General features: G+C 36.9%; 1 protein-coding gene across 8 annotated transcripts in view; it reads left to right on the plus strand.

Moving 5' to 3' along the window:
- ANO10 (anoctamin 10) overlaps positions 1–27,059 on the plus strand; it is a 211,958-nt gene that overhangs the window by 43,417 nt on the left and 141,482 nt on the right. For 6 of the 8 annotated variants that reach the window (XM_070237890.1, XM_023620634.2, XM_070237891.1 and 3 more), the window contains exons 10-11: positions 5,428–5,619; positions 13,096–13,224. In XM_070237890.1, coding sequence (XP_070093991.1) covers positions 5,428–5,619; positions 13,096–13,224 — 321 coding nt within the window. Of the gene's footprint in view, positions 1–5,427; positions 5,620–5,878; positions 6,576–13,095; positions 13,225–27,059 lie in introns of those variants that run through there. The other 2 variants (XM_070237893.1, XM_070237892.1) reach the window with 1 other exon arrangement.

Below are 27,059 nucleotides of genomic sequence, written 5' to 3' on the forward strand. Positions count from 1 at the left end.
ACATTTTCATCATCCCCTCAAAAACCCCATACTCATTAGCAGTCACTGCCTCCCCCAGTCTCTGGCAGTCACTCTACATTCTGTCTCTCTAGATTTGCCTATTCTGTGCATTTCATATAAATGGAATCACACAATATGTAACCTTTTGTGTCCTACTTCTTTCACTGAGCATAATGTTTTCAGGGTCCATCCATGCTGTAGCATATATTAGTACTTCATTCCTTTTTATGGTTGAATAATATTCCACCGTATACATACACAGTACCTTATTTTGTTTATCCATCAGCTGATAGATGTTTGTGTTGTTTCCAGCTTTTGGCTGTTATGAATAATGCTGCTATGAGCATTTGTGTACAAGTTTTTGTATGAACATATGTTTTATGTGAACATACATGACCATATGCTGGGCCATATGTTAACTCTATGTTTAACTTTTTGAGGAACTGCCAGACTGTCTTCAAAAGCAGTGGTGTTATTTTCCATTCCTACCGGCCATGTATGATGGTCCCAGTTTTGCCACATCCTCACCAACACTTTTTATTTTCTGCTGTTTCCTTTTTTAATGATAGCCATCCTAGTGGGTGTGAAGTAGTATTTCATTGTGAGTTTAATTTGCATTTTCTTTTTTTTTTTTTGCTTGAGGAAGATTAGTCCTGAGCTAACATCTGTGCCAGTTTTCCTCCACTTTGTATGTGGGATGTCTCCACAGCATGGCTAATGAGTGGAGTAGGTCTGCACCCAGGATCTGAACCTGTGGACCTGGGCTGCCAAAGTGGAGCACGTGGAACCTTAACCACTTGGCCATGAAGCCAGCCCCCTGATTTGCATTTTCTTAATGCCTGAAGATATTGATGATCTTTTCATGTGTTTTCTGGCCATTTGTATATCTTCTTTGGAGAAATATATATTCACATTCTTTACACATTTTTAATTGGGTTATCTGCCTTTTTTTTTTTTCTTTTTTTGGTGAGGAAGATTGGCCCTGAGCTAACATCTGTTGCCAGTCATTCTCTTTTTGCTTGAGGAAGATTGTTGCTGAGCTAACGTCTGTGCCAACTTTCATCTGTTTCATGTGGGATGCCACCACAGCCTGCCTTGACGAGTTGTGCTAGGTCTGCACCTGGGATCCGAACCTGCTAACCCTGGGCTGCTGAAGTGGAGTACAGACTTAACCACTGTGCCACCAGAACGGCCCCTATCTGTCTTTTGTTATTGAGTTGCAAGTGTTTTTCATATATTCTGAAAGTAAATTTCTTATCAGATATATGATTGGCAAATATTTCCTCCCATTCTGTGGGTTATCTTTTCACTTTCTTGGTAGTGTCCTCTGCTCAAAAGCTTTTAATTTTGATGAAATTCAGTTTCTGTCTTTGTTTTGTTGCTTGTGCTTTTGGTGTCATAGTTAAGAAACCATTGCCTAATCCAAGGTCAGGAAGATTTACTCCTATATTTTCTTCTAAGAGTTTTATAGCCTTAGCTCTTACATTTAGGTCTCTGATCCATTTTGAGTTAGTTTTTGTGGATAGTGGGTCTAAATTCATTCTTTTGCCTGCGGATATCCACTTGTCCCAGCACCATTGGTTGAAACGACCATTCTTTCTCTATTAAATGACCTGGGCACCCTTGATGAAAGTCATATGATCATAGATACATGGCTTGATTTCTGGGCTCTGAATGCTATTCCATTTTCCTGTGTCTGTCCTTACACCAGTACTACACTGTCTTGATTACTGTAGCTCTGTAGTAGGTTTTCAAATCAGGAAGTTTGATTTTTCCAACTTTGTTCTTCTTTTTCAAGATTGTTTTGGCTATTATGGGTCTCTTGCAATTCCATACAAATTTTAGGATCAGCTTCTCCATTTCTGTAAAATATGCAGTTGGAATTTTGGTCACGATTGCATTGAATTTGTTGATGAATTTGGGGAGTATTGCCATCTTCACAGTAGTCTTCTAATCCATTAACGTGGAATGTCTTTCCATTTATTTAGGTCATCTTTAATTTATTTCAGCAATGATTTGTAGTTGTCAGTGTACAGATCTTACACTCCATTAAATTTATTACTAAGTGTTTTATTTGTTTCAATGCTATTGTAAATGGAATTGTTTTCTTAATTTCATTTTCAGATTGTTTGTTGTTGGTGTATAGGAATACCATTGATTTTTGTATATTGATCTTGTATCCTACAACCTTACTGAAGTTGTTTATTAGCTATAATAATTTTTAGTGGGTTCTTCAGGTTTTTTTTGTATGTAAGATTATGTCTTCTGCATGTAAAAATAGTTTTACTTCCTTTTTTTTTTTTAAAGATGTTATTTTTCCTTTTTCTCCCAAAGCCCCCCAGTACATAGTTGCGTATTTTTAGTTGTGGGTCCTTCTAGTTGTGGCACATGGGATGCCACCTCAGCATGGCTTAGATGAGCGGTGCCATGTCCACGCCCAGGATTCGAACTGGCGAAACCCTGGGCCACTGAAACAGAGCGCGTGAACTTAACCACTCGGCCGCAGGGCCAGCCCCCTACTTCTTCTATGCTCTGGATGCCTCTTATTTCTTTTTCTTGCCTAATTGTACTGGCTAGAACCTCCAGGACAATGTTAAATAGAAGAGTTGAGAGCGGTCATCCATATCCTGTTCCTGATCTTAGGGGAGAAGCTTTCAGTCTTTCAACATTATGTATGATATTAGCTGTGTTTTGTAAATGCCATTTATCAGGTTGAGGAAATTCCCCTCTATTACTCATTTGTTAAGTGTTTTTATCATGATAGGGTGTTGTATTTTGTTTTTTCTGGGTCTATTGAGATGATTTTATATATATGTATGTATATGTAGTTTTGTTCTATTAATGTGTTGTGTTACATTGATTGATGCTCACATGTTGAACCAACTTTGCAATCCTGGAGTAAATCCCACTTGATCATGGTGTATAATTCTCTTAATGCTGCTGGATCCAGCTTGCTAATGTTTTTTCAAGGATTTTTGCATCTTTATTCACAAGGAGAATCAGTCTGGAGTTTCCTTTTCTTGTGCTGTCTTTGTCTGGTTTTCATATTAGGGTAGTACTGGCCTCATGGAACGAGTTCTTCTCTTTGGAAGACTTTGTGACGGATTGGTATTCTTCTTTAACTGTTTGATAGAGTTCACCAGTGAAGCCATCTGGGCCTAGGTTTTGCTTTGTGGGAAGTTCTTGATTGCTAATTTAATCTCTTTGCTTGTTGGTCTGTTCAGATGTTCTATTTCTTTTTGAGTCACTTTTGATAGTTTGTGTCATTCTAAGAATTTATTTACCCATTTCATCTAGGTTATTTAATGTTAATTTTAGCATATGATTGTTAATAGTATTTCTTGTAATCCCCTGCCCCCACCCCATAAGATCAGTAGTAATGTCTTCCCTTTCATTCCTGATTTTAGTAATTTGAGTCTTCATTTTTTTTTGTACAGTCTTAGATAATGGTTTGTCAATTTTGTTAATCTTTTCAAAGAACTAACATTTGGTTTCATTGATCCTCTCTGTTGTTTTTCTATTCTCTATTTTACTTATTCCACTCTAATTTTTATTATTTATTTCCTTCTGCTTGCTTTAGGTGTAGTTTACTCTTCTTTTTCTGGCTTCTTAAGGTGGAAGATTCAATTGTTTTCAGATCTTTCTTCTTTTTAACAAAGACTTTACAGCCATACATTTCCCTCTGAGCACAGTTTTCACAGCATCCCATAAGCTTTCGTATGTTGTGTCTTCATTTTCGTTCATCTCAAAGTATTTTCTAGCTTTTCTTGTGATTTCTTCTTTGACTTACTGGTTTTTTAGGAGTGTGTCGCTCAGTTTCCACGTATTTGTGAATTTCCCAAATTTTCTTTCTTACTGATTTCCAGTTTCATTCTACTGTAGTCAGAGAAAATACTGTGTATGCATTTTAAGCCTTTGAAATTTGTTGAGAATTGTTTTATTCCTAACATTTCGTCTATCCTGAAGAGTGTTCCGTGTGAACTTGAGAACTAGTGCTCTGCTGCTGTTGGGTTGAGTGTTCCACGGATGTCTGTTAGGTCTCTGTTAGGGCACACCTTCAACACTAAGTCAGGAAGTTTGAAATTCTGACTTAGCATTCACTTTCTGCTGGCACAGAGCCTCAAGTTCAGCCAGAGGTGAGATTAGAGCCTTCTCAGGTCTTTCCTGAGTTTATGCACGATCTTATGCATGCCCCCGATCTTCTAGATTCCTAGAAATTTTGGAGCTTTTCAAACCCCCTATGGATATCTCATTCCTCAGCTTTTCCTTTTGAGCTCCCTGGCTAGTCGATTGTCTGTTCCAGCTGCTACTGATCACCTCAGGCAAACTGATGTGAAAATATTTAACTAACATCCCTGGGGAGAAGCCTTTAGGACTGGAAGAGACTCAGTGAAGTTGAATAAAGACAAGCCTTTTGAGTGGGGTCCTCCAGGGTACCACTAGCTGGGTCAGATAATGACTTCCCTTTGAGAATGAGGCTTTCAAAGATCTCCAGCCCCACTCTGCTCCCTCTGGTACTGGGAATGCATGCTGTTATTTTTCAAGGCTGCTGCAGAGCTGGGGAGCAGGAGATGACACTAGAGTAAATTAAAATGCCACAAGATTGAGCTGATTTTCTTGACTAAATGCTGCCTGAATTACTGCAAGCCTTTGGTTAATTTCCAGAGTACTGAAAAAGTTGATTCTCACAAATTTTGCTATTTTTTAAATTGTTTCTATGGAGGGGTGAACTTTTGGAGGTCCTTACTCCACCATTTTTGCTGGTATCAACATGATCAATTTTTTAACGGAGGGTCAGGGACTGAGATTTTGGGGTGCCCACGATATGAGGATTTCCAACAGTGATGTTGGATTATTTCTTTTATTTTTGGTGAGGAAGATTGGCCCTGAGCTAACAACTGTTGCCAATCCTCTTTTTTTTCCTCCCCAAAGCCCCAGGACATAGTTGTATATCCTAGTTGAAAGTCCTTCTAGTTCTTCTATGTGGGATGCTGCCACAGCATGGCCTGGTGAGTGGTGTGCAGGTCCCTGCCTAGGATCCAAACTGGTGAACCCCAGGCCATTGAAGTGGAGTGTGCGAACTATACCATCGGGCTGGCCCCCTGGATCATTTCTTTTTACTTGGTCAAGAACAAACATCTTTAGCTTTGCTATTGATTATCTTAGAAAAAAAATGTAGTAATTCAGTGATTTGGCACCGTGAGATGAACAGCTAAATCATTTTTCGTCCTTTATTTTAGGGTCTTAAATATAAAATTGCCTTTGAATTTAAACGAATTCTGTTGTTGAGAAGAAAGAATTAGGAGAAACTCTTAGAAATTTTTTGAACAGTTAGAGACCAATGCCTTTGATAGTATTATAAAAAGTTATTCCTATTACATGATATTGAAACAATGCCTGTTTTCTTCTTGTGATTTACCCCTTCAGGGCACCTTTGATGATTACTTGGAGTTATTCCTGCAGTTTGGTTATGTGAGCCTTTTCTCCTGTGTTTACCCATTAGCAGCTGCCTTTGCTGTGTTAAATAACTTCACTGAAGTTAATTCAGATGCCTTAAAAATGTGCAGAGTCTTCAAACGTCCATTCTCGGAACCTTCAGCCAGTATTGGTGTATGGCAGGTAATTATTTGAGAAAAAATTATTCCTTTAAAAAAAAAATGACAAAATGAGGCATTGTGATTTTAAAATAAAAGCCCTAAAGAGAGATTTGGGAAAACTGGATTTTATCCTTGCTCTGCTGCAAACTAGCTCTGTGACCTCAAACAGTCATTAACTTTCTTTGGGCCTCATTTTTCTTGTGTTTAAAGTTGGGGAGTGGGGCAGGTGAAATGTAATCTCTAAGACCCCTTTCAGTTGTAAAATTCTGACGATTTTCTAGGGAAGTAACTGGAACATCACCCAATGGATGATCACGAGGCCCTCTCCACTGCAGTGTTAGTGGAGATCACGCAGGGAACCTGGACTTCTACTCCTACCAGACAGTAACGAGGCTTCTTTTCTAGTCCCTGCTGGGGTGATCTCAGAGAAAGCCCAGTGGAGAGTCGGGACTTTCACCACCACCCAGCACAGTGGAAGCCACATGAGAGCACAGATGTGGCACTTGTACCCCTCCCAGCAAAGGAAGTATCAGTGGTGGTCTAGTGGGAAGTCAGAACTCTGACCCCTGCACAGCAAGAATAAAGACCCCACCTCCTACACTGGGTGTCAGTCGTGTCCAAGCGGGGAACCTGGACTTCTGCCTCCACCTAGCAGTAACAAGATATTGTCTCTTCTTCCCCTGCTGAAGTGGCGTCAGAGGAACCAACTAACACATAAGCTTTAAATAAAGTCTAGAGTCTTATATCACCCAAAATGTCTAAATTTATGTCAAAAATAACTCATCCTACCAAGAACCAGGATGATATCAAACTGAATGAAAAAAGGCAATCAGTAAATGCCACCACCAAGATGCCACAGACATTAGAAATATCAGACAAAGATTTTAAAGCAGCCATGATAAGAATGCTTCAACAAGCAACTGTGAAGACACCTAAAACAAATAAAAAAATAGAAAGATTAGAATTTGAGCAAAGAAATAGAAGATATAAAGGAGAATCAAGTGGACATTTTAGAAGTGGAAAATACAGTAAGTGAAATAGAAAGCTCAGTGGATGGGTACAACAGTAGAATGGAAGGGATAGAGGAAAGAATCAGGAACTGGAAAATAGAACAATAGAAATTACCTGATCTAAACAACAGAGAGAAAATAGACTGAAAAAGTAAATATAGCCTCAGAAATCTGTGTGACTATAACAAAGATCTAACATTTCTGTCATTGGAGTCTCAGAAGGAGAGGAAAAAGAGGGAGAGATTGAAAAAGTACTTAAAGTGATAATGGCCAAAACTTTTCAGATTTGGCAAGAGATCTAAAACTACAGATTCCAGAAGTTGAGTGAACTGCAAACAGGATAAACCCAAAGAAATCCATGCTGAGACACATCATAATTAAACATCTGAAAGCTAAAGACAAAGAAAAAATCTTGAAAGCACTCATAGAGAAATGACATCTTGCATATAGGGGAAAAACAATTAGAATGACAGCCAGTTTCTCATGAGAAATCATGGAGGCCAGAAGAAAATGGCACAATATTTTTCGAATTCTTAAAGAAAAATCAATATAGATCCTATATTCAGAGAAAATATTCTTCAAGAATGAAGGGGAAATCAAGATATTATCAGATGAGGGAAAACTAAGAGAATTTATTTCCAGCACACCTATCCTAAAAGAATGGCTGAAGGAAGTTCTGTCAACTAAGGAAATGATAAAAGAAAGAATCTGGGAACATTAGAAGAAAAAACATGGTAAGCAAAAATATGAGTAAATACAATACCCTTTCCTTTTCCTCTTGAGTCTTTAAAGTTGTGTTTGATGGCTGAAACAAAAAAAAATAACACGAATGATTATAAATATATGTAGAGAAAATATTAAGACAATTGTTTTATAAACAGGCAATGGTAAAGGGAGGTAAGGGCCTATACTTCACTAGAACTGGTAAATAATGACACAAATAGACTGCAATTATATACGTATACACACACACACAGAGTCATGCGTTGCTTAATGATGAGGATATGTTCTGAGAAATGCATTGTTAGATGACTGTCATTGTGGGAACATCATAGCATGTACTTACACACACCTGGATGCTATAGGGTACTACACACTTACGCTATATGGTACTAATCTCATGTGACCACCATCATATATGTGGTCTGTCATTGACCAAAACATCATTATGTGGCACATGATTGTGTGTATATATACACACACACACACATACTATAATATATAAAGTATGAAAATGTGGTATATAATATATGTAATATATATTATGTATAATATATAAAAATGTAATACATAGAGCAACCACTAAAAGGCTATGTAAAAGATACACTCAAAAGCATAGATAAATCAAAATGGAATTCAAAAAAAATTCAAGTAACCCAAGGTATGGCAAAAAAAAGAAAATAGAAAGGGAAAACAGAGGGAACAAACAGGAAAAAAAGAAATGGCAGACTTATGTCCTAACATCAATAACTACATTAGCTGTAAATGGTCTAAAGACACCAATTAAAGACAGAGATTGGCAGAGTGAATTAAAACACATGACCCAACTAGAAGCTATCTACAGTAAACTCAATTCAAACATAAAGATATCAGCATGTTGAATGTAAAAGGATAGAAAAAGATATATATGGAAATATTAACCAGAAGAAAGCAGGAGTGGCTATATTAACATCAAACAAAGTAGACTTCTGAGCAAAGAAAATTACCAGAGCGGAACATTCTATGATGATAAAAGGGTCACATTACCAAGAAGACATAGTAATATTAATGTGTGTGCACCAAACAACAAAGTTTTGAAATATGTGAACCAAAAACTTAGAGAACTGCAAGGAGAAATAGATAAATCCACAGTTATGGTTAGAGGCTTTAACATCCCTTTCTCAAAAATTGACAGAATAACTAGATAGAAAATCAGCAAGGATATAGAAGAACTCAACATCATCAAATAACAGAATCAGATCCATGTTACAGAATGCTCTACTCAACAACAGTAGAACACACATTCTTCTTAAGTGCTTACAGAACATTCAACAAAATGGACCATCTCCTGGGACATAAACTTCAAAAATTTAAAAGAATTGAAATCATACATAGTATCTTCGGTGACCAGAATGGAATCAAACTAGAAGTCAATAACAGAGAGATAACAGGAAGATCTCCAAACACTTGAAAACTGCACAACACATTTCTAAATAATTATGGGTCAAAGAGAAAGTGTCAAGTGAAATCAAAAGGTACATTGAACTGAATGAAAATGAAAATACAGCATATCAAAATTTGTGGGGCACAGTTAAAACAGTGCTGACGGTAATTTGTAGCACTAAATGCATACCCTGGAAAAGAGGAATAATCTCAAATCAGTCTAAGTTCCTACTCAACAAGCTAGAAAAAGAACAAAGTAAACCGCAAAAAAGTAGAGAGAAGGAAATACTAAAGATAAGAGTACAAATCGATGAAATTTAAAACAGAAAAATAATAGAGAAGATCAATGAAACAAAGAGTTGGTGCTTTGAAAAGATCAGTATAATTAACAAACGTCTAGCAAGACTAAAATAGAAAGAAGAGACAAATAACCAATATAAAAATCAAACAGCAGATATCACTATAGGGCCTGCAGACGTCAAAAAGACAGTAAGGGAATATTAGGAATAATCTCACACATATAAACTTGGCAACTTGGATTAAACGGACCAGTTTCTCCCAAAACACAAACTACCACAACTCATCCAATTTGAAATAGATAATTTGAGTAGCCCCATAACTATACGCAAATTGAATCTGTAATTATAATTCCCCCCAAAAATGTCCTGGCTGAAATGGTTTCACTGGCAAATTCTATTTTAAAGAAGAATTAACACCAATTTTACATAATTTCTTTTAGCAAATAGAGGAGGAGGGACTATTTCCTAATTCATTTTCTGAAGCTAATATTAGCGTGATAGCAAAACCAAAGAGAGTACGAAAAAAGAAAACAGTAAACTAATATCCTTTGTAAATAAATACACAAGACACCTTAACAAAATATTAGCAGATAGAATTCAGCAATATATGAAAAGAATTATGCACTGTGATAAGTGGGATTTAGTCCAGGGATGCAAGACTGGCTAAATATTAGAAAGTTAATCAATGTAATCTATCTTAGTCTAAGGAGGAAAAATCAAATGATTATATCAATCAATACGGATAAAGCATTGGACAAAATCCAACACTTATTTATTTTCAGAACTCCCAGAAAAGTAGGAATAGAGGGGTATCACTTCAACTTGATAAGGAACATCTATAATAAAACTAACAACATACTTACTGATGAAAAATTGAATGCTTTCCTTCTAAGATTAGCAATGCAGGATGTCCACTCTCACTACTCTTACTGAATCTAGTACTAGAAGTTCAAACTAGCATAATAAGGCCAGGGACGTCTCCACTCTACTGACTAGATGACCGCAGGTGCATGAGCAAACCCAGTCAAGGTCAGCTGAGACTAGAAGAACTGCCTGGATGAGCACAGCCTAAATTGTCCACCTGCAGAATCCTGAGCTAAATGAATGGTTGTTGTTTTAAGCCACGGAGCTTGGGGTTTTGGTTATGCAGTAATAGCTACTTGATACAGGAAGACTCAATATTCTCAATATACTACTCTTCTTTTAATTTACAAATTTGAGAATTAATTAACCTACAAATTAATTTACAAATGTAGCACTATTCCAACTAAAGTTTTTCTTTTAATTAGATAAACGTATTGTCAAATTCACAGGGAAAAGTAAATGAAATAGAATAGCAGGAAAACTCTAAAGAAGAAGAGTAGAGACACTCCTTACCACATCTTGTCTTATAACTTCAGTTATTAGCATATTACTGGTACGTTAATAGACGATCAGACCCATGGGACGGAACAGCAAGTCCAGAAATTCAGTACATGATGTGGGTGAAATCTCAGTGCAGTGGGGGAAGTGATTGTCCACTAATAGTGTTGGGATAACTAGGTCTCCAAATGGGGGGAAAAGTTTACTCTTTGAAAGTTAAGAGAACAAAAGGCAAGAAACAGAATGGAAGAAAATATTCAGGATGCATATGTTTGCCAGAGGACTTGTATTCAAATTGTATGAAGAACTCCTACAACTCTATATTGAGACAATTAAACCAATAAAAACATGGACAAAAGATGTGAAGAAATACTTCACCAAAGAATACGTGCAAATGGCCAATGAGCTCATGAAAACATTTATAGTTAGTTACCAGGGAAATGCAAATGAAAAGCATGAGATAGACTATGTACCCAAATTAAGAAGATTGATGGTACCAAATGTTGGCATTGATGTGTAGTAATTGGAACTCTCATACATTGCTGGTGAGAATGTATAATGGTACAGGCACTTCGCAAAACTAGATCGCAGTTTGTTAAAAAGTTAAACATATATCTAGCATGCTACCCAGCACTTCACTACTAGATATCCAGGAGAAATGGAAGAATATGTCCATACAAAGAATGCACAGAAAATGTCCATAGTAACTTTATTCACAGTAGTCCAAAACCAGAAATAACTCAATTTGCCATCAATAGGTAAACAGATTTAAAAATTATGGTATATTCATAAAATGGATATATAAAAGGAATATATATCCATTAAAAAGGATATATATCCTTTTTAAGGATAAAAAGGAATAAAAAAGGGAATCAATTACTGATATATATGATATGGATCAATCTCAAAATCGTTATGCTGAGTGAAAGAAGGAGATGCAAAAGAGTTGTGTACTGTATGATTCCAATTATATAGTATTTTGGAAAATGCAAACTAATTTATGGTGACAAAAAAGCAGATCAGTGTTTTCTTGGGGCCAGGTGTAAAGAGAGGGGTGGATTGCAAGACGTCATGAGAAATCTTTTGGGGGAAATGGAGATATTCTGAGTCTTGTTTGTGGTGGTGGTTTCACAGGTGAATACATCTATCAAAAATTAATGAAGCATATACCTTAAATGAATGCAGTTTATTGTGCATAAATTATAACTCTTTATAAGTGATATTTAAAAATCCAAAAGTTTTAGTTACAAATGTATAGAAGTGCGGGAAGCCAGGCACTCTCATATGTTGCTGATCGGAGGGTGAACTCGTCGGCCTCATGGAGTGCAGCTTGGTAATATCTATCCAGATTACGAATGCATGGCACCTTTGACTCAGCTATTCCACTTTCAGGAATTTGTTCTACTTCCACACTTGTTAAATGATGTATTTACAAGGTTACTAGTTGTAGCAATGTTTGTTATAGCAATTAATGCCCACCAATAAGGAAATGGTTAAATAAATTCCGGTACATCCATGCAATGAAATACTTAAGCAGTTAGGATAAAGAATGAGGGAGTCTGACAATGTGTATTATGCTGAAAAGGGAGTAAGACAGGTGTATATATTTGAGTTTGCTTATATTTGCATACAAAATGTCTGGAAAGGTATATAAGAAATTAATAATAGTGATTATCTTGTAGCCAGAACAGGAGCTGGCAAAGAGGAGAAAGGAAGACAAGGAGACTCTTCCTTTATACTTAGAATGTTTGATTTTTGAACTATGTGAATATAATTGTAAAAGATCGATAAATAGAAATTTTAGCTATTTAAGGGAAGATGAACAAAGTCCTGAGTAGGTTTGTTGTAAAGAAAACTATGGAAAAATAATCAGATTACACAAAGGATTCCAAAAATATAAGATAGTAGAAATTCTTCATGGGACAAGATATTTATTAACTTTGGATCCAATCATGTTTTGTTTTGCTTCTTTTAAAATTTTTATTTCTAATAGTAATTTCTTAGAATTAATGGTTAAGTAGTGATCACCAAGTGCTGTACATTAAAAAAAAAAAAAAAAAAAAAAGCAATGGTCACATTTCCGCAGTCCATACTCAGTAGACCCTGGATCAGAATCTATTTAGTCACTCTCTGCTCTCTGTGGGGTCTGGCATCTGTGTTTTTCTAAGGTTCTACAGGTGACTGGTAAATGCTGCTAGAAAGGGATCACTGTAACTGGTGCCTCAGGTGTAGCTGAACCAGATGTGGTGTGTCTTCTGTCAAAGTGGAAGGACGGTTTCACAAAATAAATTCTCTTTGAAACCATACCTGTTTTTGAATGCAAAACATTTTCTCTGGTGGCCCTACCTTAGCTTCCTTGTAGGTATAAGTAGAGTGGAGTACCTTGAACAGTGTATTCTGCTAGGATGTCTTCCAAATTCAGGTCCCTGGCTGCCTCCAGTTGGGAAGGTAGGACAATTGCTTTGGGATGTTTAAGCCAAAAGTATCTAAAAACCTTCTAACAGTATGGCTTTTTTAAGCTAAAGAAATCATAGTGTTATAGAGAAAAAGTTTCAAATGTACGTGGAGTATTTAGAAGTAGGGAAAGGGTTTTTCCTTGATTTTAGATAATGTGAAAAGGGATGAGGAAATGTGAGAGTGGTCCTTGCAGTTTTTAATTTCACATTCTTTTTTTTTTTTTCTCAGTTGGCTTTTGAAACAATGAGTGTTATATCTGTGGTCACTAACTGTGCTCTGATTGGAATGTCACCACAAGTGAATGCACTCTTTCCGGAGTCAAAAGTGGACCTCATTTTGATTGTAGTAGCAGCGGAGGTAAGTGAAAATTTAAACCTGTCTTAAGTAGTTTCTACGTCAGATGCTTCTGTTACTCTAAAGCAGTGAGGCCCTGGCTGTCAGTGACTGGCAGTTTAGCAACGTGAGTTTACTGGTAAGAAAGCAAAGCAGTTCAGGTCATGGGAAGACATGAGGATTGAGCCTCTGTGTTGCTGGTTATTGCCCAGGTATGAAAACAGTCATCATGGTGCAAACAGGAAAGTGACTTTTCCAGCCATTGTGCTGACCTGTCCAGTGCTGAGTAGATAAATCCTATTTGAAATAGAATTCTGTACATGTAATATATTTTTTTAGCTTATTCCAGGGATCTGTCATTTTTACTTTCTTAAGCAAGTAAATCCTAAGAAATGCTTTTTGATAATGATCTGTTTGTCTTATTCACAATGTGTGAAGTTCATTGTAAAACTCTAAAACTCCAAAATGTAATGTGTGAGAAGACTCAGAATTTCACATAAAAGTGCAAGTGGACTGTCGTTGTAGTTTGTAGGTTTTCTTTTTGTTTATCATGTTTCTGAATATGGATTACTGTAACATCTTGAAAATTAAGCACTAACCAATTGCAAGTGGAAGAATTTGCAGGAATTTTTTTGTTGCTAGTGATTAGAGTTCATTTTTAGATATTTTAAAAACAGAACAGTTGTGGAAATTTGTTAAAACAGAATTTAGCAGGATCGTAGAGCAGTGATTCACATACCTACGGCCTCAAGACTTAGGGCTGACCAGAGGAAATGAAATTGTCAACTTGTGCATTTCCGCTAGTGGCTAAAAAACATTCTGCTATGCTCTATTTGCTCTTTTAGCATATTTGATAGGAATCTGTGTTCAAAATAGATGCTATATGTAGAATATGCGTTTTGGGGAATGATTTTTAGACAGCAGTGAGTAGGAGGGGAAAGAGAGTGGCTCTGGCAGATAAAAGTAGGTCTGTTTTGAATTTTGTGAGTTGAATAGGATTCTGGAGAGCCATTTGCAAGGCTGATTTATTACCTGTGGAAGTGATAGACCAAAACAGAGGTACCTTAGACAAAGATGGCCAGCTGGCCACTCTCATAGTGCACCTTCTTGATTAGGATATGGCCCTTAACTTTGCAGATCTAGGAAGTTCTCTTTGCCAGTACCCCGAGAGGTAATTAGGCTTTTGGGACTGACTTACACTTAAAACTAATGAGACTCCCAAGGGACTGACCAGAATGCCAAGTAGTTAATTTACCATAAGAAGGTAACTTTTCCAATGACCATAACAGTTTGTGTTAAAGTAAAAGTGGACTTGGTTATTGGAAGATGTCTTGGTAAATTTAGAACCCGAGGAAGAGGAGTGTAATAGTCTTAAAAGACACAGAATACTTGAAAACCATCCCTACCTCCAAACCAAGCAGTGCTCTGTCATGAGCCACATCTTGGTGTCCATCACCAGCTTCTGAGCAATGCTGGATGAGTGCAGCGCTGCCCACTTCTTGATTTTGCCTTCACTTTCTCTAGATTTCTGACTGGCCTGATCTTCCTGTATATTCCCATTGATTAGGCTATTGCTTTCTTTTGTGTTTGGTGATGTCTTAATTAGACATCCACGGCGTGATTCTTCTCGTTTAATTTGGGAGATTTCCTGACCTACAGGACTAACCTGCAGGTGGCGAACCTCAAGGTTGCAGGGTGATTTTGATAGTCTAATACTCATGGATTCACTTAATCTGCAAGTTCTGGGGGTACTTTGTTGTTGCTTCTGAGTTCTGTCTATTATATTTCCTCTTAAGTTTTTTGTCTCTTCACATAGTATTAAAACAACTGTTTTACTGTCATTATCTAAACTGTTTCTTTAGAGCACAACAGAAGTGAGTTTCTATTAAAAATCTTTATGAGGAAAAACCTTGAGTTATCTACAGAAAATTTAAATTATAATTGTGACTTTAATTGTCACTTTCTTACTTGTTACGGCGTACTATACACCTAGGCTATACTGTACTAATCTTATGGGACCACTGTCGTATATGCAGTCTGTCGTCGACTGAAATGTCATCATGTGGCACATGACTATATAAGTCAAAGGAAGTTGGAAAGCTAGAACAGGTGTCTCATACACCCTTCATCCAATTTGCCCTGATGGTTGCATCTTACATAACTGTAGTACAATATAAAAGCCAAGAGGTGGACATTGATACAATATGTGTGTAGTTGTCATTGTATCATATCTATGGATTCATTTAACCACCACTACCATCAAGGTACATCTCCACCGCCACAAAGATCTTTCTCCTGCTACCCACTTAAAATCACATCCATCCCTTCCTCCATCATCCCCAACCACTTGCAACCATGAATCTGTTCTTCGTCTCTCCATCTCTATAATTTTGTCATTTCAAGAATATTATGTAAATGGAATCATATAGTATGAAGCATATTTTTTGTAATTTCTATTATGGATTGAATTGTGCCTCCTCAAAAGGCATGTTGAAGTCCTCGCCCCTAGTACTTCCTAATGTGAGCTTATTTGGAAATGGAATTGTTGCAGATGTAATTATTTAAAATGAGGTCGTACTGGAGTAGAGTAGACTCTTAACCCAGGATGACTGGTGTCCTTCTAAGAAGAGAAGAGACACAGAAACACACGGGAGCGCACCGTGTGATGAGGGAGGGTGGAAGTGAGGTGCTGCAGCTGCAAGCCCAGGAACGCAAGGATTGCCATCAACCGCCCAAACCTAGGAAGCACCAAGGAAGGATTCTTTCTTACAGGTTTCAGTGGGAGGATGGCCTGGCCAGCAACTTGATCTGAGACTTCTAGTCTCCAGACTATGAGACAATGAATTTCTGTTGTTTTAAGCCATCCTGTTCATGACACTTTTTTACGGCAGCCCTAGAAAACGACTGCAGTTTCTGTGTGAAGATATTCCCTTAGCCAATCTTTCAGGGTAGGTCTGCTAGTGACAAATTCTCTTAGCTTTTCTTTATCTGAGAACTTCGTTTTCCCTCTTTCGCTCTTGAAGGAGAGTTGCATTGGATATAGAATTCATAGATGGTTATTTTCTTTTGGTACTTCCTTCTGGTCTCCCTGGTTTTTGATGAGAAAGCTGCTGTCCTTGAAACTGGTGTTCTCCTAGAGGTAAGGTGTCCTTTTTCTCTGGCTGCTTTCAAGAATTTTTTCTTTATCTTTAGATTCCTAAAGTTTAATTATCATGGTCCTTGGTGTGGATTTATTTGGGTTTATTCTGTTCAGGGTGTGCTCAACTTCTTAGATGTGTAGGTTTGTTCTTTCACCAAATTTGGAAAATTTTCAGCTATTCTTTCTTCAAATATTCTCTTTCTTCTTTCTTTCTGTTTTTCTTCTCTCCATCTGGGATTCTGGTGATATGAATGTCAGATGTTTTGTATTTTTGCACAGGTCCCTAAGGCTCTGTTCAGGTTTTTTTCAGTATCTTTGCTCTCTGTTGTTCAGATTGGGTCAATTCTATTGATGTGTCCCCAAGATCATTAATTCTACCCTCTTTCATTTCCACTTTACCATTGAGCGCATCCACTGAGTTTTTAAAAATTTCTATTATTACATTTTCCAGTTCTATAATTTCCATTTGCTTCTTTTTATAACTTATGTTTCTTTGCTGAGATTTTCTGTTTTTCCATTTGTTTCCAGAGGATTTGTAATTGATTGTTGAAGCATTTTTATGATGACTTGTCTTAGTCAGCTCACGCTGCTACAACAAAATTCCATAGACTGGGTGACCTAAACAACACACATTTATCTTTTACAGTTCTAAATTCTGGGAAGTCCAAGATCAAAGTGCTGGTAGATTTGGTTCTTGGTGAGGGTTCCTTTCCTGGCTTGCAGACAGCTGCCTTCTTGCTGTGTGCTCACATGGCAGAGAGAGGAAGCTCTGTCGTCTCTTTTTATAAGGTCACTAATCTCATCATGGGGCTCCACCCTCAGAACCTCATCTAAACTTAATACCATCACAGTGGGGGTTGGGCTTCAACATATGAATTTTGGGGGGACACAGATATTCAGTACATAACATCATTGCTTTAAAATCCTTTTCAGATAATTCCAACATTTGACTTCTTTCAGTGCTGGTGTCTATTGATTATATCTTTTCAGTCAAGTTGAGATTTTCTGGTTCTTGTTATGATGAGCGATTTTTAATTGTAAGTTGGACATGTTGCATATTATGTTATGGGACTCTTGATCTTATCTAAATCTCGTGTTTTAGCAGGCCTCCTCTGACACTGCTCTGGTGTGAGGGTACGGGGTAGGGTGTGTCACCTTGTTAACCTAGTTGTTGGTAGAAGTCCAGGTTCCCAACTTGAATTCTATTGTCACCTGAGGGGGGTCGTAGTTACTGCTGGACAGGGATGAGAGTTCTGCCTCCCCACTAGGCCTCCACTCTTGCTGGGAGGGGTATACATACGTTATTACTGCTTCCCACATGGCCTCCACTGACACTACAGTGGAGGATGACCTCCTTACTGCTGGGTGATGGTGAAAGTCTTGACTCTCCAGTAGTGGAGAGTAGAAAGGGAACCTTGGTACTGCCTGGTAGGGGTGGGAGTCGAGGTTCTCCATGTTGTCTACACTGACATGGTACGGGGGTGCTTCTTACCCTTCAGTCGGAAAAGAAGATTGGGCTCTCTACTTGGCCTTCTTTGGTGGGGTCAGACCCGTTGTTATAGGCTGGCAAGGGTATAAGCCTAGGCTCTCTTCCAGGAATTTGCTGGCCTGGGTAGGGTGGGGCCCCAGTATTTCTGTCGTGTTTGGCTGGAGTAGAGTGGTTAGTGCCTAAAAGTTTTCTGTGTAGCTACACTGCCCCTTTGGCTTCTAGAGCAGGTTTTTCTTGGGGCTTTTTCTTTCGTCTGTGCCTATTGGCATTTCTGGGTTGCCAGCTTTCTCAGCACTTAGTCTGGGATATATGAGGTAAAGAGAAAACTCTGGGAACTCACTGCCATGTTATTCCATAGGTCCTAGGGGTCCCTTGTCAGTCTGCCTTCTTCTTTCTACGTTTCAGGGTCTCCTTATGTTTATTTTATATGTAATGCCCATGGTTTTAGTTGTACTCAGCAGGAGGAGTGGTAGAAAGTACTTCTATTCCATCTCTCTGGAAGCAGAAGTCTTCACTTTCTCATTAATCTTTTTTTTTCCTTCAGCGTAGGACCTTTGCACATACAAAGTCCTCTCTTTGGGCCTGGCTAACAGATTTTTATTCCTTAAGGCTCAGATATCACTGAGGCTTTCTGATCCCTGCCTGTCAGCTAGATCTCTTCTGTTAATCTCATGAAGCCTAGTATTCTTCTCCTTCATAGCATTTATCCCACTTAGAAGCCTTGAACTTACTTGAGTTACTTGTAGGTTTGTTTATTTAATGTCTGTTTCTTCTCTGCGCTGTCAGCTTCATGCGAGCAGGACGATGTCTACGTTTCTCTCTCAATAAACAAGACTACTCCCTAGAATAGTGACTAAACATAGGAGGCATGCAGTTTAGGGTTTAGATGAGTGTTGAATTAAGAAATTAAGCTGTTAAAAAAGAAAATGGACTTTTCGCTTTTTCTTATTTAAAAAGGAAAAGTGGAAATTATTCCTTTTTGATAAATTCATATTCAGTATTAATTATATGACTGTATTTGTAAGTTTATAACATTTCTAAGTTCTGCTTATAGAACACACAGTGGCAATTGCTCATCCTTTTCATCCTTAATTAAATTACACTCAGTATTTAGAGCTGCTATGTATATGATACTGAATCTGGTGCTAAGGAAAGACAAAGCTGTCTTTTTATTTTTGTCCTCTAGAACTCTGCTTCTTAACGTAGTTCAGAAGATATGCATATTTAACGTGCACACACACACACACACATACACAGAGTTAAATACATCTACTAGAGATGCAACTACACAGTATGAGTGATATGCCAAGTGAGCGGTCTCTGGTACTGTTGGAGGAGGAGTTGTCCATGAGTTTCATCCAAAGACAGCAGACCCTTTGCTGTCTTTATCTTCTTCCTTTGGTGAGGTCTGGGGCCTCTGTAGCATATTTTGGGAAGGTCTGGATGTGACTTAATCTCGATTTCCCACGGTAGTTTAAAAGGCAGTTTTTTCCATGCTGGTGGGGACCTCTCACTCTGAATTCTGACTCCATCGTAATCTACTTGTAGGATCTAAGTTAGGAGTACCTGGTAACCTCAAGGGTGGGAGACAGAAGTGCAGCCATGAGCTGATTTAGAGTCAGTCATGACATAGAAGAAAGGTATTTTTCAGCTTAAAATTAATCCACGTAGGCCAAAATGCCAGCAATGTTTTAGGCTGTTTCATTACTTCCTAGACTTATACCTTTAAACAAGAAGCATTTCCTTTGGTTACCAAGGCTAGATCCTTATAAGAGAAGAGTGATTGTTTTGGTGTGTACTTTTATCTTTCATTAGGAGATAACTTTGATGTTATCAATATTTATTAATATGGAGATCATTACAAATATGGAGATCACCCAGAGTAAGTCAAAGGGTGAGGGGATGTGAGGAGATTATAACTAAAAGTGTACTGCTCTTCCAATTGCTTTTTTTTTTTTATTGTGGTAAGGTACCATTTTAACCTCTTTTAAAATTTTTTTAAATGACAGTTTCACTTCTTCTTTTCCAATGTGGATCCCTTTTATTTCTTTTTCTTGCCTGATTGCTCTGGCTAGGACTTCCAATACTATGTTAAATAAGAGTGGTGACAGTGGGCATCCTTGTCTGGTTCCTGTTCTTAGAGGGATAGCTTTCAGTTTTTCTCCATTGAGAATGATGTTAGCTGTGAGTTTGTCATATATGGCCTTTATTATGTTGAGGTACTTTCCTTCTATACTCATTTTATTGAGAATTTTTATCATAAATGGATGTTGAATCTTTTCAGATGCTTTCTCTGCATCTATTGAGATGATCATGTGATTTTTATTCTTTATCTTGTTAATGTGGTGTATTACACTGATTACATTGTGGATGTTGAACCATCCTTGCAGCTTTGGAATAAATCCCACTTCACCAGGGTATGTGATCCTTTTAATGTATTTTGTGTTTGATTTGCTAATATTTTTTTTTGAGGATTTTTGCATCTATGTTCGTCAGTGATGTTTGCCTGTAATTTTCCTTTTTTGTGTTGTTCTTGTCTGTTTTGGTTTCAGGGTAATGTTGGCCTTGTAAAATGAGTTAGAAAGCATCCCATCCTTTTCAATTTTTTGGAAGAGTTTCAGAAGGGTAGGTATTAAATCGTCCTTGAATGTTTGGTAGAATTCATCAGAGAGGCCATCTTGTCCTGGACTTTTGTTTTTGGGGAAGTTTTTGATTACTATTTCAATCTCTTTACTGGTGATTGGTCTATTCAGATTCTCTATTTCTTCTTGATTAAGTCTTGGGAGGTTGTATGATTCTAAGAATTTATTAATTTCTTCTGGGTTATCCAGTTTGTTGGCATATAGCTTTTCATAGTATTCTCTTATAATCCTTTGTATTTCTGTGGTATCCATTGTAACTTCTCTTTCATTTCTGATTTTATTTGCTTGAGCCTTCTCTGTTTTTTTCTTTGTAAGTCTAGCTACAGGTTTATCTATCAGTTTTGTGTATCTTTTCAGAGAGCTAGCTCTTAGTTTCATTGATTTTTTTCTATTGACATTTTAGTCTCTAATTTTTTATTTCCACTCTGATTGATATTATTTCCTTCCTTCTACTGATTAAATTTTTAATTGTAGTAAAAACATACATAATATGAAATTTACCCTCTTAACCATTTTTAAGTGTACAGTTCAGTGGCATTAAGTACATTCACATTGTTGTGCAATTGTCACCACCATCCATCTCTAGAACTTTTTCACCTTTCCCAACTGAAACTCTGTGGTCATTAAACACTAACTTCCCATTTCTCTCTTCCTCCAGCCCCTACTAACCACCGTTCTACTCAATCTATTATCCGTGTCTATGAATTTGATTACTCTGGGAACCTCATCTAAGTGGAATCATACAATATATGTCCTTTTGTGTCTGGCTTATTTCACTTAGCATAATGTCTTCAAGGTTCATTCATGTTGTAGCATGTGTCAAAATCTCCTTACTTTTTAAGACTGAATGACATCCCACTGTGTGTGTATATATATATATATATATATATGTAGTCATGCGCCGCTTGATGACAGGAATACATCCTAAGAAATGTGTTGTTAGGTGGTTTTATCATTGTGTGAACACCATAGAGTGTACTTACACAAACCTTGATGGGATAGCCTACTACACACCTAGGCTATGAGGTATAACCTCTTGCTCCTAGGCTACAATCCTGTATAGCATGTTACTGTACTGAATACTGTCAGCTATTGTAACACAATGGTATTTGTGTATCTAAACATAGAAAAGGTATAGTATAAATATGGTATGAAAGACGAAAAATCTTACACCTTTATAGGGTACTCACCATGAATGGAGCTTGCAAGACTGGAAGTTGCTCTGGGTCAGTCGGTGAGTGAATGGTGAGTGAACGTGAAGGCTTAGGACATTATTGTACGCTACTGTAGACTTATAAATGCTGTTACTTAGGCTACACTAACTTTATAAAAAATATTTTTCTTTCTTCAGTAATAAATTAACCTTAGCTTACTGTAATGTGTTTACTTTATAGACTTTAACATTTTTTAACCTTTTGACCCATTTTAATAACACTTAGCTTAAAATACAACCACATTGTACAGCTGTACAAAAATATTTTCTTTCTTTATATCCTTATTCTAGAAGCTTTTTTCTTTTTTAAATGTTATTTTACTTTTAAAACTGTGTTGTTAAAAACTAAGACACAAACACACGTTAGCCTGGGCCTACACAGGGTCAGGATCATCCACATCACTGACTTCCATCTCCACATCTTCTGTTCCACTGGAAAGTCTTCAGGGTCAATGGATGCACGGAGCTGTCAACTCCTATGATGACAGTGCCTTCTTCTGGAATACCTTCTGAAGGACCTGCCTTTTTTTGAGGCTATTGTTGAGGTGTCACTCTTTTCAGAAATACATCCATGGTGGTTTGCTTAGTTTCTTTTTTTCATCATAGATTTGCTTGTAAGCAGATAATGCTCCAGGAATATTCCTCTCTATTAATGAAAACCTTTTGGTGTTGTACATGTTTTCAAACTTTTTAAGGAACTTGTTGAGTTCTGTAAATACTTCTGCTAAACCCTTCACTGTGAATTTTATTGGGGATTCTTCTTTTTCTTCTCCTGCAGTTTCCTTTTGTCTTGCCTTTTCTTCAGCTATACAACGTTACAAGAGCTATGATGTCACTAGGTGATAGGAATTTTTCAGCTTCATGATAATCTTATGGAACCACTGTCGTATATGTGGTCCATCGTTTACCGAAACATCATTGGTGCGTGACTGTACCACATTTTATGTATCTGTTCATCTGTTGATGGACACATGGGTTACTTCCACCTTTAGGCTATTGTGAATACTGCTATGAGCATGGGTGTACAAATATCTGTTTGTGTCCCTGTTTTTGCTTCTTTTGAGTATATAGCCAGAAACATAGTTGGATTACATGATAATTCTGTGTTTAATTTTTTGAGGAACCTTCATACCATTTTCCATAGTGGCTGTACCATTTTACATTCCCATCAGCAGTGCACAAGGGTGCCAATTTCTCCACACCCTTGTCAATGCTTGTTGTTTTCTGTTTTTTTGAAAATAGTCATCCTAATGGATGTGAGGTGGTATTTCATTGTAGTTTTGATTTGCATTTCCTTAATGATCAGTGATGTTGAGTGTCTTTTTATGCGCTTATTGGCCATGTGTATATCTTTGGAGAGATGTCTATTCAAGTTCTTTGCCCATTTTTTAAATTGTATTGTTTATTTTTTAGTCGTTGAGTTATAGGAGTTCTTTAAACATTCTGGATATTAATCCCTTATTAGATATATGTTTTATAAATATTTTCTCCCTTTTTGTGGGTTGCTTTTTCACTCTATTGATACATCCTTTGATGCACAGAAGTCCAACTTATCTGTTTTTTCTTTTTTTGCCTGTGCTTTTGGTGTCATATCCAAGAAATCATTGCCAAATCTGATGCCATGAAGCTTTTGCCCTATGTTTTCTCCTAGGAGTTTTATAGTTTTAGGTCTTAAGTTTAGGTCTTTGATCCATTTTGAGTTAATTTTTATATATGATGTAAGGAAAGCATCCAAATTCATTCTTTTGCATGTAGATTTCCAGTTTTCCCAAGATTGTTGAAAAGACTGTCCTTTCCCCAGTGAATTGTCTTAGCATCTTGTCAAAAATCATTTCCTCATATATGTAAGGGTCTATTTCTGGGCACTTTATTCCATTGTGCTGTATGTCTGCCGTTTCTTAAAAACCACTTTATTGAGGTATGATTGACATAGAAAAGCATACATATTTAATGCACATAACTTGCTGAGTTTGGGGATAAGTATATGTCTACTTTTATGCCGTACCACTCTGCTTTGATTACCATAGCCTTGTGGTAAGTTTTGAAATCAGGAAGTGTGGACACCCAACTTTGTTCTTATTTTTCAAGATCATTTTGTCTATTTGGATGTGTGTTTGTTTTAACGTGCTTGAGGTAATTATAGCTATCTCTTTTCTAATTTTTTTATACTGTTGATCAAAAATTGGGTTATTTTGGCACTGATTGGTATCAAAATAAGTTCTCTCTTTCTATCACAGTAGTATATTTGAAGATTTATTTGTTTTATTTTATCAACTTTCCTACTTTTGAGAGGACCCTAGCTTTGGTTTCTAAATTGAGAATTTTGTGTGTCAGAACAAATTAAGCTCAGAGAAAGTGTTAGAACTAACCAAAAAATTACTAAGTTAGCTAATTTTATTCTAGTGTTGCTGAGACCTGAGCTGAATGCCATCTGGTCTTGTAATGAATCCAAAAAGTGAAAAGTTTGCAAATAAATTAGAAAGTATAAGTTTTTGGTTTATTATCATATAAGTTTGTAAAGTCATACTGGAATTCTAGTTCAGAATGTTACAAAAGTTAATCAAAACCATCAATGGATGAAATTATCATGTTTCTAAGATTTTTCTTTCTGGTCTGCAGATGTATTTTCAAATAAGAAAGTAAAATCTTAAAGTTATATTTTATTTTCTATTTTTTCCTGGAATCTAAATACAGTGTTAGTATTAATTATTGAGTTTTAAAAAATGTTTTGCTAGTAGCATTTTATACTAACAATATGCCGTACTTTCATATATTCATTCATGGCACCTAAAAGAGTAGAAATTTCACTAATTCAAAAAAGCGATAATAAATAAGCCATAAATATATGTAAAGTAAATTCTTGTATAAATTAACATCTTGATGCAAAAAGCAATTTTAGATATCTTAAAGTATTTTTCTCCAAAGTAATGTCTAAAATATATTGTGTGATTATAATTTAACAAAACAAAGAAGACTTAGAAAATGTAACAATTTTATAAAATTGATGTTGATAGTATTCTCATAATTTAAATTGTGGATGAATTGATCATTTCAGTAGCTTTTCTGGTTCACATTTTCGAAGCCGGGAAACTTGAATTTTATTTAGGTTTTTGGTTCCTCAGGATTTTTTTTAAAGCTTGATTTAGAGCAGCATAAAATTGAATAAAAGGCAAAAATGATACTTATTGTATATTGGTAACTCAGTGTCATGTTACAACGTTTGTGTATTTACTGCCATCTAGTGTCGTCTTTGGAAACTAGGAACATGTGAACACTATGCTTTTGTATGTAAAATAGTTACGGAAATTTATCATAGACTGATCAAGAGACTAGCCTACCAATGTCTAAAACCGTATGATGAAACCATATGAAACTATCATTTTCTAGGTTAAAAAGAGTCAAATATTGGCAGTGTCATAAAGTTCAGCCCACAGTATGAAATCGATATCCAAATAATCATCATCATCCTCACTTTTGAGACGAATTTAGTTCACTTCTTTGATACAATTTCAAACAAAAGATCACTACTTTAAATGCAGAATTACAAAGAGATCTCCAATTCCTAAAAAAGTAGAAGTCGCCTAAAATCCTCTAAATATCAAATGTTTGATAATCTTTCATATTAGTGTCAAACACATTCACAGTTTTCTTTTAATTCTAAACTTGGCAAGATGCACCAAACATTTTGAATGTTAACAATTCACCTACTAAAAGCTGTTCTTCTTCTGAGGTGAAAATGAATTAGTTGCTCACCCCAGAAGTTACACTGCATTTATAATGTTTGGGTCCTGGTGCCCACCAAGCCAGTCTGCACCATGCATGTTTAATTGGTAGTTTTAAAAATGTCGCTTAATTGCAGTTTCTTTTTTTAAAAAAAAAGGTAAGTTATGTGATTTTTTTTTTTACCAGAGCTGCTTAGAAACAGAATTGATTCTCATCTGTTTGTACTAACTAAAACGTCTTCTGAGAAGGGACTCAGTCCTAACGTTTCTTTTATGCCCTGACTCACAGGGTTTATTTTCCTATTTTTAGAAAATAGTTTCAGACTTAAAAGTTGCAAGCACAATACAGATAATTCTTATACATCGTTTAGTAGGATTCAGTAATTTTGAACATCTTGTCACATATGTGCTTGTTCTTGTGCTCTCACACCCGCTGTCTCTCTGGATTTATATTTCTATCTATATTTCTCTCTGCATATGGATATTTCAGACTATGGAGATTCTATCCCTGTACCGCCCTCTGCGTGCTTGTGGCCCTGGGCCAGTCACTTGTCTTGTAAGCCTATTTCCTTGACTGCAGATTGAGGCCAGGGCAGCTTCCCTTGTAGGGGGGCTCTGAGGAGTAGAAATACACGTCTGACTCTAATCACAGTGTCCGGCATTGAGCAGGTGCTTAATAAATTGCGGGTCTTATTACCAGTCTTACAAGGTGCGATAGTGACAAGATGTACAGTGTGAAATGCCAAACACAGAGCTGGGCACTTGGTTGAGGCACAGCAGATGCAAGCTGTAATTCTAACCGGCTCAGCAATGGCGGAATGAAGCTTTCACTGTCTTTATTGTCATTATCATCAGTGCTTGTTAAGCAGGCAGTATCGCCACATGGAAACCATCTTGGGGTGTCAGAGTCAGGAGGTAGCTAAATTAGAATATTGACTCTTCCTCTTAATCTCTGCGAACCTCAGTTTCCTCAGATGTAAAATGAAGACCTTGGTAATGTACACAAGAAGAGATGGGCACCGTGTCTGACCCAGAGGAGGAAGTGAACAAGTGATTAACAGTTAACAGTACCACCACTGTTAATGAGTCAGTCCTTTAGCAGTTAGCTTGTATGTCTCCGTCTGCCCATTGATATATACAAGCTTGGTTCTCCATCATAACATGGAATTGGTTTTGTTTGTGTTACAGTTTCTTGTTTATGTGTTAATCGCCCTCTTTTATGTGCCTATTTCCATCCTCTGACATGACTCCGTTTATCTTCTGTCTTCCTGATCTTGTTCCCACACCTCAGTCCAGCCCTCCCTCCCACCCATCCATCACTCATCAAGTCTTACTGATTCTGACTTGTGAATAATCTGTTTAGTCTCTCTTCCCTGTTACCATTGGCATGCTTTGAGTTTAGCATCTTACCATTTCTCGTCTAGAAGTATTTTTTAAATCAGCTTTGTTGAGATATATTTCACATACCATACAATTCACTCATTTAAACTCAACAGTTCTTAGCTAGATTTTTACAGCAGGTCCTCACTAGCCTCTGGTTTTTGTGCTTTCTCTCCTCTGCCCCATGCTCTTCACTTCTAGAGTGGTTATTCCAAAATGAAATTCTGATCATGTTTCTCCTCTGCTACCTTCCTTATATAAAACTCCATGGCTC

Source organism: Equus caballus, chromosome 16 (assembly GCF_041296265.1).
Source record: "Equus caballus isolate H_3958 breed thoroughbred chromosome 16, TB-T2T, whole genome shotgun sequence".
Lineage (NCBI taxonomy): Eukaryota > Metazoa > Chordata > Mammalia > Perissodactyla > Equidae > Equus > Equus caballus.